A 15,166-nucleotide genomic window follows, 5' to 3' on the forward strand; every position below is an offset into this window, starting at 1 on the left:
GAAACTTTTTCTCTCTCTTTGTAATCAGGCCACAGAAAAACTAGTCCTCTGATCCATAGCCATTCTAGATGCCTCAGGAATGATGCTGACATGCTTGATCTAACCCTACACTTGTGCTAGACATCTGAGTGCATTTCACATTATCTTTAAATCCTCCTTTCACACTCTTACTAGATTATCAGATGACTGTCCTGGACTGAAGGATATCATGGACTTGATTATCAGTGAGGAAACGTGGTGTAACACACTTGTAAGCCAATTATTAACACAGTTTTTCTATTAAAGGCACCTTTTTATTAAGTTCCCTCAGTTCTGCAAATGCTTATCTATCATCCAAATGGTAAACAACTGGCAAACCCTACAACTGTGACTAAACGGTGTCCCTGTCTCTGACAGGTGAGTAATAAATAATGCAACCATTACAAACAATTACACTTGTTCTGAATTTATTCATGAGTTTTTATTCATGAAAAATTCTGCTTGAAAAAAAAAAAGAAAAAGAAGAATGAAACATGCGCATTGCAGGAGCAAAGACTATGAACAAACTCCAGGAAAACCAAGCTACCTACCCAGAATACATTTCTATGATTGAAATCTAGATGCTCAGCTATGTAAATCACTGCAGTATGATAGAAATCTGCCTCATACACCATTCTGATTTATGTAAGAATATACTAACGATAATTTTATAACCTTAAAGTTAGTTAAAATGTAAGTATATGTCAGGAGATGACAAGAGCTTACTTGGATAACATTTGTTTGGCTGTCTCTGTAAGTATGTAGTATGATACAGACTGTAATCTGTGCCATTATTCTTTTCTTCACAAGTTCCCTGCCTAATTTAATGCATGAGATAACTAGTGTTTTGTGCCCTTCGAGTACTTTACTACATAGTGCTAACGATGTTTCAATGTAGAGTGTGTATGTGCATATGACTAGGTTTTTGGAATTCCACCCCATTGTTACACCTAGAGAACTCAATAGGGACAGTACCCTTTGAATTTATCATGCCTGTTTAATTAGAGAAACTCACAGCTGTAGAAGTCTGTAAGCAAATGAAGGTGCCTAATATTTTAAGGCCATGCCAAAAGATTTGCAGTGTAGGTCCATTGTTTCTGTGTAAACCTGTGTTCCACTTTAGGTTTTGGAAATGTTCCTGTTGTATTTTCCATGTCTATCGACTCTCAACCTCCATACTTTGGTTCCTTTTCCCTTGCTTAAATTTCTGCAGTTGCCTTTCTGAACCATCTTCCTCTCTTCAGTGCCAACCCCTTCACTTTCCTGGAAGCATCCAATCCCACTCCCCTAACTAAATCCTTGAGCTTTCTCACTCAAAGTATTTTATCCCAAATTCTGACCAATTGCCATCTCTTCTTGTTGCATAGCCAGTTCACTTTCACATGAGTTAAGGACCATCTTATAGATATAAGATCATCCACTGCTATGTGATATTGCCAGTTCTTTCATTACGTACAGGTAGGTATCTATGTAAGATGGTAAGTCATGTGCCATTATACTTGCTGGACATTTTTACTAATCCTTTTAACAGTGTTTTCATTCTGACTTTAACTGGTAACATCTTTACATAAGAAAATGCAGTGCTTTATGCACTGCCATCTAACTAGATGCCAACAGGTGTTAGTAGACTGTAAGACTACTAATAATTTCCCCTTTATTGTGGTTTAATCAAAGAGTGCAAATTGTAGTGCAAGTCTAAGAGAGGACCATATAATTTGCACAATATAGTTCTTTTCTATGACAAGAGTAATTAGAGATATAAAGAAATATTCGAATAAGAGGATAATTTTCCATTCTCAATCAACCTTTGTTCAATGAAGTATATAGGCAGTATTAGAAGATCAATGAAGCCACAGTTTGAAAACTAGAAAAAAAAAAAAGGCTGAAAACTGTCCTCCAAAAATCTGCCTTCAGATGGGCTCCAATTAAAAAGAACTAAAATTGTTTTCTAAGATGAAAAGACTAGCAGATGGACAGGCTAATAATGGGTATGTACTATCATGGCAACAAAGCTTTATTCTTGTTTTAAGCTTTATTCACAAATTATATTTTCCTTATGGTCAATAAAATGTTTAACCATCAAGTAAATTACAATAATGATTATGCTATATATGGAACTACGTGAAGTGTTAAAAATTGCTAGCTTGAGCACTTAAACAGAAATCAGTATTTCATACTGAAATTTCATACAGAAATCAATATTTCATAGCACATTTCAGTTTGGGATTATATGTAATATATGTAATATTAATATCTGTATATTTTTATTCTGAGTTAAAAGCAAACCTTGAAGACCTTATTTCATATTTATTGCTACTAATGTAAAATGTAATAATTACAAGTGAATCCCATTTTAGCTATATCAGCAGGGTACTGACACCCAACATCTTAGGTTTGAAGTCTGATACTAAGACTATATTCCTACTGTTCTGAGAATTTTGGGACATGTTCTAAAGCAAATTCAGGGATCAAGAATGATAGTTTCTTAGCAATAGAAATGTTAGTTTCTTAGCAGGTATGTTTTGTCCAACTTGCCTTCAGGGCAACATGGAAGGTTTTGTTGTTGTTTTGTTTTTTTAAAATCACCTTCATGACCCAATACCAAACCTGAATGATACAGATTACAGTAGGTCAGCCTGGAGATTAAGAAAGCATAGATCTCTGTTGTTTTAGATGAAAACATGACTGCAAAAAGTAATGGCCTATGGGAGTGAAGAGAATGAAGACTTTATTAAGCTGTTTCTATTTGAAATGGAGGCCTATGCACAGCCTTCATAACCGGAAGCAAAGTTCTTGCCCTTCATTTTCACTTTTTCCTTTTCAGCACTGCACGGTAGCAGTGCTCTGGACAACTGCTGACTATCAAGCAGGAGCCAATGCATGGGTTAATGTAAAGGGGGCAAGGTTTATATATTAAAGGATATGTTAAAGAATGTGTATTTTGCACATTTTTATGTTTCATGTGGTCATGATACCTCAAATACATTACTTCAAATACAAACTTGCTCAAGAAACGGCAAACTGCTAGCATTTCAGATCAACAGTTTCCCTATATCATTAAAAATTTGCTTGGGATTTGATTTGCAAAGCCCGAAGTATACAAGTTTGTAAGAAACTAGAGGAAGAAGTGCCAGACAAGCTAAATCTTCCATAAAACTAACATAAAGCAATATGATAGAAATATTAGCTAAATCTTCCAGAAAACTAACATAAAGCAATCTGATAGAAATATTAGCTACACTTGGTTTAAACAGAAGCAGGTTGGACTTATGTAAAAAAAATCCTGATTAGTATATGCAGATCAAGATGGCATCCTTTCATTAAAAATTAAGCAGTTGTACTTGTATAGCAAAACAAACTGTGTGATTAAATAAAACTACAGTTAAAGTATTTAATAAAAGTTATTCTATAATTAGAAAATGTGACAATGCGGAAGCTAGCAGCAGTAATTAAAGGTTAATTATATTGTTCACTGACTGAACTTACAGCTAGAGTTTTATTTAAAGCGTTTTTTGTTTATTCTAAACACAAAACTTCATAAAGATCTGAACTGAAGCACTACATAAAAACACACTTACAGAAAATTACTTATTTTTCAGAGCCAAGAGAAACAAATGCATATGCCTGGATCACAAGTAGCTCCAGCTTTCTGGAACCAAAACCTCAGGTATGTATATATATATATTTTTCTCCTGTAACTAACTGTCAGAACAAATAAGTTAGCGAGGAAAAAGGAAAAATTAAAACCAGTATGGATCTGAAAGTGAAAGTTGTTACTGCTCATTAAAAAAAAAAAAAAAGGAAAGAAAGGAGTATTTAAAAAAACACATTTCTGCTTGCGTCCTATTTTGCTGAGTTTACATTTTATCCTCAATTGCTTTCTTTATAATACACAACAGATAAGCCTCTTGAATGCCACAAATTTTTTTCATTGCTATCATTCTGAATTCAGACTGTGGAATAGATCTGAGAAGGCACTGACATAAATCCAGCAAATGCGCTGGCAGAAACATAACTGGCATAAAACACTACAGTCCCACTTCACGTCAGAATGGTAGTCAGGGGCTGACAAAACACAAAGTCAAGGTCGAAATAGCTGTAATCACAGTTTACGAGGGCTAACTCAATGAAAGCTGCTTTTTTGTATATCTACTGTAGGCATGAGGTCTTTGAAAGCCATGGTGTCATATCTTTCATATCACAAAAAAGCATATATTGAGCCCTTGCTGAACTAGGAAACTTATGTTGAGTCACAGAATATAGGGAACAGTCCAATACACTGAAATGGAGATAAAGACATTAAAAGTTGATTAGCTTTGGATTATGAGTATAAATAGTTAAAAAAGATAATTTAAAGCAAGTGACAAATTGGATTAGCCCAGCTGAACACTAAGAAGGAAGCTGAGGACTTGAAGGAAGGAAACGACTCATTCTCTGTGTTTGTGTACGGAAAAGCCTGAGTAATACAAGGTTGCCTGGTCTTGTACACCTTTGATGATTATTTTGGGCCATTCCAGTGAAAAGAACATTTCACTTATGTCCCCCTCACCACAAGGTGGCACGTATGTACTCTGTTATTTAACTGCCTCTACAGTTTGCTTCAATTTCTAAGAAGTAACTGTTACCTATTTCTACAGAGTGGGAGGAGTGGCGATGGAAGAAAAGCAGGTAATGATAAACAGCATTATTATATCAAGTACAGGCAATTAAAGGTAGGTAAACCATTCTTGATTCATGAATTAATTCCAAACTTTCCTTCTTACTAGTATTCTGCAGAAGGGTCTGAAGCGTATTCACATTAAGCGTGGAAATTAGACAAGATAAAGAGCTATTGAAAACCTAGCTTCTATATGTTTTACAAATACATTCATCAGAATTTCGACAGAATTTAAGGGTGAAACAGAACATAGACTTCGGATAGCAGACTGATGCCAAAGATGGATATAAGCACAGAGAAGCAGAAAGCCGGGCACATCTACCCATGTCTTTGACTCTGGGAAGTTTAAGCCTCCTGGTTATCCATTGGTTGAAGTATGAGGCTTTACTTCCATCACTGCACCTTTTCATTCTCATGTTGTGAGTTTCAGAAACCAGTAACTACTTCAATGATCCTTGTGGGTCCCCACCAACTCAGATATTCTATGATTCTACCTATGTTAAGGAAGGCTGTTTCCTAGTAGCACTTTTTCCTTCATGCTAATAAAAGTTGTGCTTAAATGTCAGGCTTTCAAACATCCACATATGCATTCTCATTTTCCCCTAGTGGCTAATCAAGTGAAAGTCTCAGTGATTTTTTTGCAGTCGTTCCTCTTTTCAAGTCCATGATATAAAAATATGCAGCACAATCTATAATGGTCACAGCACACTCTCCACAATACATAATGTACCCACATGTTTCATATACCCACCAGAAATACAATAAGCAGACTATGAATCCACCAAGCTGCACAAAAGATTTCAAAGAAAACAGATAAATGTGTGTGTATGAAAGAGAGGAGGAGAAATTTTTTTAAAGACAGAAAAATACTGAACTAAACCAAAGCACAGAAACACTAAGTAGCACGCAAAGCAATTCTATCCACACATCATGGGATGTGTACTTTTAGAAAGTAGATTCTTGGAGATTTAAAGTATAAACTATGTACATAGCTCCCTCTGATGACCATTGGACACGATACAATGCAAGTCTCCTTTTATTTTTGTTCGTGCATTCAACTGACAGCTGACTGGTTAAATTCTAATTGCTTCCAAGTGAGGTCAGCAAAGGTATTTATCGAAAAGGACTGAACAACAGACTCAACACACACATGCACGCGCACTCATAAGCACACACATCTCTCTAGCGTGTTGATTTATGGAAACAATTACAATTTTGGTGGAGTCTTTCTGAGCTGAGAAAGTTTGTAGCTACAATAGAGTATCTCATGTTGCAAAAAGCAGACAACAGAAATGGAATACTTGGGTATCCAGCTCTTATCAACAGGAACAAGTAAGTTATCTATCCTTTACAGAAACATTCAGCAGTTTCTAACAGCTAATAACCTTTATCTTCATTTGTATATGCTAGATGCTAAAAAACATTATGAAAACTATTTCTTTTAATAAACTGAAAAATGTAGGAATAAAAATACAGGCTAAGACTGTGAAGTCTGTCTTGAAATTTGAACTAGAGAAATGTTATCTGATAGATTGTGCTAATAGTGAAGATATATGTATGAAGTAATCAGCAGAATTTTACCATGCATGATAAAGTCGTTCAACTGAATCAATATGGGATTTTTGGACTGATTTAAGACTGAGACAGAACTATGTTTACAATCAGTTTAAATGTCTGTTTACGTAAATTGTTATGAGAGATATCTATTGTATATATATATTTGCATATTTGTAAAAGTCAGCTTAGCGTGTTATACATTTATGTATAGTACTTTTCAGTAGCATAATGTGTCCTTGCACGTTTGTAACAATTGAGCATAAAGACTTACACTTGAACCTTTTCTCACAGATCTTTTACTTTCAGTGCAAGCAGCAAATTCAAGTAGTACAGAAGGTCACAACAACAAAGGTTTTTATAACTTGTGTCTTTAAAGGATATTCTGACTGCAGAGATTTTTAAGAAGCTCTTCTATTTCACCATTAACTATTAAGGAATAAACGATCAGAATTCTAGAAGAGGGAACTATCTCATTTAAATGAATCTGTAACTCGTAAAGACAGAAGGCAGGTCGGTGACCTAAGAGCAACAGTCTACTTGAGATTTAATTTTCATTATGTTGTTCATGAACACCCAGAACACTGCACTATAATGCACAAATGGATACTGACATGGATCCTGCCAATTTTGCTCTACAGATCATACTTTTACATTATCTTTCTAATGGGCACTATATCTTTAGCTTGCAATGACATGACTCCAGAGCAAATGGCTACAAATGTGAACTGTTCCAGCCCTGAGCGACATACCAGAAGCTATGATTATATGGAAGGGGGGGATGTAAGAGTAAGAAGACTTTTCTGTCGAACTCAGTGGTATATGAGGATTGATAAGCGAGGCAAAGTAAAAGGGACAAGAGAAGCAAACAACAACTACAGTAAGTAATATCTTTGCTTTTCCTATTTGACTTCTAAGTTTTTAGGCATTTACACACCATTGTTTCCCCATTCCTTGATTTATAGTCATTTCAAAAGAATTTTGTATAACGTACTGACCATTGTATAAGACAAGTTTTCCAATTAATCCTACAGCAGGACATTTGTTATTGATTTTGAAATGCGTCATTTTAAATACTACATTGTAGATCTGCTAATGTATTAGTTACAGCTGGTAATTATTAGCAAACAGAGAGCCTATTTTAACAAGTGAATTAAGGTTTAAGTATGAAAATGTATAACCACAAACTCTGCTCATAAAATACTTATGAAACATTAAGCCACGCTTATATAGTCCACAAACTACCTAAAAGTTCTGTATATTTGAGATCACAATTAAAATATATGCAATACTAGAAAGTTCAATGGAAAGAATTATGTAAACTGTCTTGCAAAATCTTTTAGATAGCTTGCCAAGCCAGGAACAAAATCTATTATAGTTTCTGCAGTTCATTATTACAATGATCATGATGAAGAAAAAATATTCTCTACTCTTTCTTCCAAAAAGATGACTCATCTACAGAGAATGGACATATAATATTTTGCAAAGCTGTACCAAATACAACTTTTGAACTGGCAAAAGAATTGTACTAATCTGTGTTTTTCACACATATACTATATAACTTCCATTTACAACTACTTGAAGGCATCAGTCTTACAATCACTATTTCTGAGACTTTGGCTTTCATGGTATTACAGATATACTACATATTTAGAGAAATATGACATTCACTTTAAAAGACATTACTTTTTTTTAAAGATACAACAAAAATACTTAAGATTATATTGCGTGTTTCAAAATAAAATTAAAGGAAGAAGTGCCAGAGACTTGCTGGTCTAGTGTTTATAGTCATCTGAAAAGATCAAACTTCTTTCCAAAGATGCTATTAAATACAGTTTTAATATAGGTTGCATGTCACTGCACTTTTTAATAACAGTAGCAAAATATAAATAAAAAATAAACTTCAAGAACTGTTGTTAGTGTGATTCAGCTTTCAGCTGAACTTGACTGCATATTTTCTATAAAAACAGCACTCCTCCATGTTATGCACCTAGATAGTGAGCTCCGAAGTTTATTTCTTTACTTCATGACTACATTAAGTATTTGCCAACTTGTGTGGCTAAAACTTCACTGATTAATGTTACCATTTCTTTTAAAATTTGTTTCCATATGTCTCCTTTCTTCCTACTTTATTACGTAGTGCAAACCCTATTGCTCTGAAAGACAACACATGGCCAGCAGCCAAATGAATTATTTGGTCCATATTCAAGAAGACTCCCATTGAGATTCAGGAAAACATTGTTACAATAGAGATCCATAGGGGTAGTTTGGAAGTGAAATGTTGCTCCCATAAAAATAACTGGAAAAACTATTACTGACTGTTGAAGTAATTTCTTCTAAATTTTTGCACAGAATTGAATATCCACTGTACCCATTTTTTTTTCCTGTTATTATTTACAAATACTTTGAAAAGATTATGGCAGCATATAGAGCTGAATAATTTCATACGTTTGCTCTTTTGTGGTTCCATTCTACTTAACTAAGAACTTGGTTAGTAATTTAGCATTATTTGAAATTCAAGTAAAGTTTCTCAATTCTCTGCAGGATTCCATGTTGCTGAAGCACTCTAATGATACCCTGAAACGTTCTGTAGTAAAACCACTAGAGAATATCAGATCATCTTGTGCTAAAGGCACAACTTCTACAAATTCTTGTAGAGTTTTCTGAGCACTTTGTTAAGATTTACTGATGGCAAAAAAACTATCATGAATTATAGAAACACAACCTTGAGTCATTAAACCCTTACATAGATATTGCAGAGAAAAAACTTTGAACACTTTCTGGTAAATGTAAAGAGAATCAGGAGAAAAATAACAATCAATACTTGAATGGTTTATCTGGTAACTGAGATACACTACAATGAAATGTCTCCATTAAATTTAACTGAAGTATATGGGAAAACTCCCACCGTCTTAAATTTAGGTCTCTTGCTTGAATTTAGCTATTCTGCATTAGGAAATAATATCTGAATGCTTCTGTTGGATAAGTAGAATAGGGAAATATAAGCAAAAGGAACTTGAAAGAGAACACATTCTCTAAGAAACTCAAAAACTATCATAAAAAACATTTTTTGTCATATCCTCTAATCAACAGAATATGTAAAAGACCTTTTTGAAGATGTGTTTATGGTTCTATACTAAAATACACTTAACAAAAGTGATATGAGGGGAAAGACAGACACTAACCTGCTTTCCCTATTTTTTTTTTTTAAACATTAGAAGACCAAACTGGATATTTTTATCCAGGGCTTCTGAAAATCAACATTTAAAAATTATATCCATTACTAAGATGAATCAATTTGTGTGTTCAAGCATTCTTGTTCTGTGAACTTCAGTTCTGGAAGTTTTAAATTAGTAAAATGTAAATTAAATCTATTTCACAGGATTGAATCCCAGAACAGTTGCAGCCAAATTGATAAAGACAGTATGAAAAACACTGCTCTTAGGAGTATCTTCATATTTTATCCTAGTTTTCCACTAATAAGTTCCATTTTGAATCATTTACATGTGTTACTAAAATAAAAACATGAAAAAAAATCACATTTTTAACCATAACGACTTCATAAAAGAAGCTGCATTGACAGTCTTGCAGATGGAGTACATTACTTGTTTTCAGCCCATGAATTGTGAAACAAGAACAATCTTCACAATTAGAAACGTCTGTAGAATGATAGCCTCATCATTCTACATCATAACCTTGGCAAGTGCCAAAAATTTGCAGAGCTTGTCTCATCAGTCAGAACCATGAATATAAGAATGCAAAGATAGTGAGGAATTAAAGTCTTTGTGTTTTAAATTTCTCTATTAAGTTACAGAATAAATATATACGTATACATATTTTATAGATATCTTATAAAAGTAAAACCTGAAAAAAATTCTTAAGATGTTAATTTAAGAGCCACTGTATTAAATGTATATGGACTGAAATTCTCAAACATAATACTGGAAGAAATCTTTACTGACTGTAATTAACCTGTACTCATCATACACTTGTTTAAAAATACATTCGAAGTTAACTGTTTTGTCCCAAAAAAAAGTGTGTACTGTGTCAATAAAAGCAAATTGATGAGTCCTGTTTACAACAGTGATGACCTCATTAGTTACCCAAAGAAAATTATTCTGTGCACATTTCAAAAAGCAATAGAGCCTTCTGGTGAACACAAAACTAATATAATACAAGAGTAAAATAAATAACTCAAGAGTAAACTAAGCAAATTTCCAATAAGCAGAGGAAATCCCCTTGCACCTGACAGAAACAGATCTGCTTTCAGTCTGAAAACTAAGATGCAGAGTGAGAACTGACACACACTGAAAAACTAAAGCAAAAATTCGGAAGCAGCCAAGAGACAAGGCCATCCAGAAAAATCTGTCATTACTCATAACACTTTTTTTCTTTGACAATCACTTCTTATACCTTGTCCAAACATAAACTATTGGCTTTTTATTCAAAATTAAATTTTGTATCTTGTTCACATAACATAATCTAAGTGGGCACACAAAATAGACTTTCAGAATTCATGATAGTAAGAAGAGCGCCTGAGCAGATCATGAAGATACTACGGCATTTCGTTAATTCTCCATCTCTGACAGAAAATAAATCTCTCTGTATTGCTGCTTAGTTTTTAATTCCATTTTGCACATGAATTGAATTTCACATGATCTTATTTGGTTTTGTTCCGGAAAAAAGAAAGCAAAAATCAGAGTTCATTTTGCTTCTATCTGAGAGGATTTAAAACTACAACTGGATGATGTGTTTAGGACTTTCCACGCTCTGTTGCCTTTGGAATCTCATTTTAAAGACTTCAAAGGGCCTCTTAGTTACAAGAAAAGCCTTCCTGGAACCTGAATCCTAACATGTCTGATCCTATCATATTCCATGTGTGCTCTAAACCCAGAAAGTGCCTATTTCTTCCTCTTTTCGGTGGTGACAACCAACCAAAAATATAAGAAAATAAAAGATAGCCTAGTGACATCTTGGCACAAAATGGCTGAAATCTTGGAATAAAATTCTATTGAAAACTACTTCTCTTTTGATCAAAATCCAACAAAGAAGTGTTCAGCATCATTAAATGAACTCTAACTCAGTTTTGTTCAAACAAACTGCAAACTGCTGACAAAATGCACTTTATATGCATCTTAGTGGTTAAATACTCAAACTTTCTTAGAAATCAAAAGTACTTCCAATAGCATTTTATATATACTTAGGGAAAAACTGATGTCAGGCTATGTATTCTACGCTGTTGCATCAAATTTTATTTCTGTTGTTTATATACACATTAAATAAAGGAACAAGAAGATTAAATATTTGAAAATTAGATAACTCAAGGCAGGTATTGATGCACTAGATTCAATTAAGGGTTAGCATGCTCCAGCTGTAAAGTCTTCCTTTGCAGCTGCATTCCTGATTTCTCAAGAGTTTGTTGGTTCAGCCAATGAATTGGTCTTAGTAGAAGACAAACCCACACTAAAGTGAAAGTGCTTTTGCTTCACTGCTAATCTTTTCAACCATTATAATAGAAAGAGATTTTGTTCAAATGACAACATATACATACCCTCTAATAACAGCCAACAGTGCCAAGGATGACATTCTCTCTTACAGGGGATTAATTAGATCTAAATATAACATATTTCCCTACTCTTTCCCTACCTCTTGCTCTTTGTCTAGCACTGTTGGTAATTACTGCCCCTCAAGTTTGAACCTGCAGAAGAGACACTGTCTATTCCTTGCCCATATCTTATCACAAATCCCAGCTTTTCACCATCAACTGCTGCTGAAGATGGTTAAGTTTAAGCAAAGATGTAGTTAACAGAAACAGCTGGGGCATGGCTGTCTTCCTGCTTCTGCTGACTTGTTTGATAACAGTACCCTCTGGGGGAAGTGAGGAGAAGAAAGGAGGGAATTAAGTCGAACTACTGCAGCAAGATTATTGAGAGCTCACTTATCAATGCCCAGACCAGAGCTCAACTGACATTGTGCCATGAAACACATTAAAAAGTGTTCATTACTTCTGAATTTACCTCCTGAATCTTCATCACCTTGTCTATGGTGTGGTATTTACCAGAGGAAAAATAGGCATGAAGTCAGAACAGTAGCAGATCATACTCAACATTCTTCTCACTCTGAACACGAGGTGATTGCATAAGCTTTGTGAGGGGAGAATCAAGCCTCTGGGCTCAGGCACAGTCAGCAGCTTCAGAAGCTAGAATATACTGACAGGGCCATGTCTGTCTGTCTGTGCTTCAAAAGGATGAGCTGAGAGATGTGATTAGCAGAAAAAAATTAGGTTGAGTTTACATACATTGTACTTAAAATGATTCATGTGTCTCTGATACACCTTTATAATTCAGCCGTGTATTGAGTTTTTCTGAATCTCTCAATATTGAGATTTATCAGAAGTGAGAAATGTTACATTTTTATGGAACCATCAATTAAGTCTAGCAGCTGGCTGCATAAGCTGGTAATGGATATATTTAAGAAGATAAAAATGCAGTTTTTCTCCCCCACATTTTCCTCCACTATCTACAATTTATCAATGAAAAAAAACAGACAACACGCACACAAACAGTATTGTATTGCTAAGTATGTTATTGCTCCATCCTGAAGAAAATTTACTGAAGTGGCCCTGACCTGAGACTCAAGAGACTTGAGGCTAATCCAAGTTTTTAAGCAACTTGCTTACAGACTCTGGGAAAATTCTTCAACCTCTCTGGGCCTCTACAAAAGACAAATTTTACACCACTGTATTAAGAGCTTCAAAAATGATTAGTGAAAAAACTTCCAAGCCTACAAAAGAATTATGTGCTAATGTTATAGACATTAAATACTTTTATTATAGAATATTGACTAATAAAATATTAATTAACTAAAATAAACAAAGGCAGCAGCTAGACAGGAAAACAGAACTCAAATCTTAATGAAGCAATTTTCCTTGTAGGTAAAAAGATTTTGGTACACAGTTCCTTATACAGCCTTTCTTACAACACAAAACCAAACTCCAGACACATCCCTTCACAGCTTCAAGCTTTCTGTATTGTTTGAGTATCTGAAAGCAATTTTTTTTTTTAGATTTCTAGGATTCCGGAGTACTATGCAAAGCTGTTTTATCCCCCTCCATCTTTCTTAAAGCTCAGGAAAATCAAGACATCCTAAAGCATGTAATTATACCATTCCACACTGCAAGATACATCAGCTAGTAGTATATTTTGGAATGTTTTCTCCATTAAAACAGAAGTTTAGGCAAATGAAGGCTGTTACTCTCCTTGGGTGGCACACTGCTTTCATTGCATAATTGGCTGTCTATGACTATATTTGGCAACTGTATTTCAATTGTCTTTTTTGACCTTTGACTTTATTTTTACTTCTGGATATGAGCTGATGGAAAGGTCAAGTTAGCCTTCTGGTGTATGTAATTTAGAAACAGTACTAAGGAAAAGTTAACAGTGAAGATTCCTGTGGCAGTAACAGAGGTTAACAATCATAGCACTGAATTGTCACACTTTAAAACTTTCATAACACATGACATCATTTATACAAATGGAAAAAATTCTTTGTAACAATTGGTGTTGAAAAGTTGGAAATGGATATTCACAGATGTGACCCACAACTCCATGAAAACACACAAAAAAAGCAATAAAAATACCAATGCAATCAATACATTCTCTTGACTATTATTTAGCTTTGGAAACAAAGAATAAGATGAGGATTAAATTATAGTGGGATTTGTTTACAGTATACACACACTGTCTATGACCTGAACATTTTATCAACAGAACACTGAAGTATTCTAAAACAGGCTGAATCAGACAAAGAGACAAGTAAATCCAAGTTAATCCAAGTCCAAGCAGAACTATTTCAATTAATTCCAAGTGAACGCTTGCTCTTTTAAAGTTATAGCAGGAATCTGACAATTCAAACTAAAAACAACAGGCTGAAATGATATAAGAATACGGATATTCCATTAAAAGCACTGACAGCTTCCTACAAGATGTCACCTTTCAAATTTAACCACAGTCAGAACATTGACAGATCAACACAAAACCATAAATGAAAACACAGATAACATGTCCATTTCATAGCACCAAACTAACTTCTAAAACAGGGGGAGTAACAAATAGCACTCAAGTCCACCACTTCAACCAAAATATCTTGTGAATACCTCTATTACTTGTAGTTTTTTTTCTGAGTCTTGTAGCATTAGTACTTTAACATTTAATTGCATATATGCCATGCCTAACTTCTACTTTTGGTAAGCTGGTTCGCTTTTCTTAAATGTGTTAATAAACACTGGGAGGTGCTATAGACTAAAAAGATGATGATCAGACTTGTCCTTGGTCATTTTGATACTCAGGAATTTTGATATTTGTCTAACTAGAAAGTAATGTCTTCAAAATAAAAAAAAGCCCATGCTAACAAGATCATATTTTTATTGATCGTGTGTGCTAATTTTATAAGCTTTTATTATGACCTTTAAATGTCAAGTGTGATTTGATGCTTCAGTCAGAAGGGACTGTTTACAGTAAATACATGTAAATTGACAAATTTGTGACTATTACAGACAGAAATGATTATAGATGAACACACAGTTGAAGATATTAGTCAGAAAACTCACACTCAACATCAGATCTTGAAAAGGTCGGATATGGATCTGTGCTAGTCTGAAGTCCCAGAGCTGCTCAGGTGCCATAGTTCTATGGGCTGTTTGCATGCACAGCTGTAAGCAATACAGTGGCAAATGTAAAGTATCATGTGCTTGTCAGGTGTGTGGAAATGCCCACTACAGGAGCTTTCTGGCCCCTTTGAATAACAGGTACACAATGTTGCGTGATGATAGTACATTTGAATTTGAGTGGCCTACATGAACTCTGAGGGGGACAATGGTCAGGCTTTCTAGCTAGCCATTAAGCCAATGGATTTGGGTGAAAATTGGGGTGTTTGCTA

The 15,166-nt window shown here is 34.5% G+C and overlaps 2 protein-coding genes across 15 annotated transcripts in view; one reads left to right on the forward strand and one right to left on the reverse strand.

Annotated features, from left to right (window-relative positions):
• Nucleotides 1-15,166, reverse strand: part of FAM227B (family with sequence similarity 227 member B) — a 240,997-nt gene that overhangs the window by 65,400 nt on the left and 160,431 nt on the right. The gene's annotated exons all lie outside the window — the stretch shown is intronic.
• Nucleotides 5,784-15,166, forward strand: part of FGF7 (fibroblast growth factor 7) — a 29,290-nt gene continuing 19,907 nt past the window's right edge. The window contains exons 1-2 of one of the 4 annotated variants that reach the window (XM_083850163.1): nt 5,784-6,007; nt 6,871-7,109. In XM_083850163.1, coding sequence (XP_083706289.1) covers nt 5,943-6,007; nt 6,871-7,109 — 304 coding nt within the window. In that variant the 5' untranslated portion in view covers nt 5,784-5,942. Of the gene's footprint in view, nt 6,008-6,523; nt 7,110-15,166 lie in introns of all 4 variants that reach the window. The other 3 variants (XM_083850164.1, XM_083850165.1, XM_083850166.1) reach the window with 3 other exon arrangements.

This window comes from Anser anser (assembly GCF_964211835.1).
Source record: "Anser anser genome assembly, chromosome: 10".
In the NCBI taxonomy this organism is placed as follows: domain Eukaryota; kingdom Metazoa; phylum Chordata; class Aves; order Anseriformes; family Anatidae; genus Anser; species Anser anser.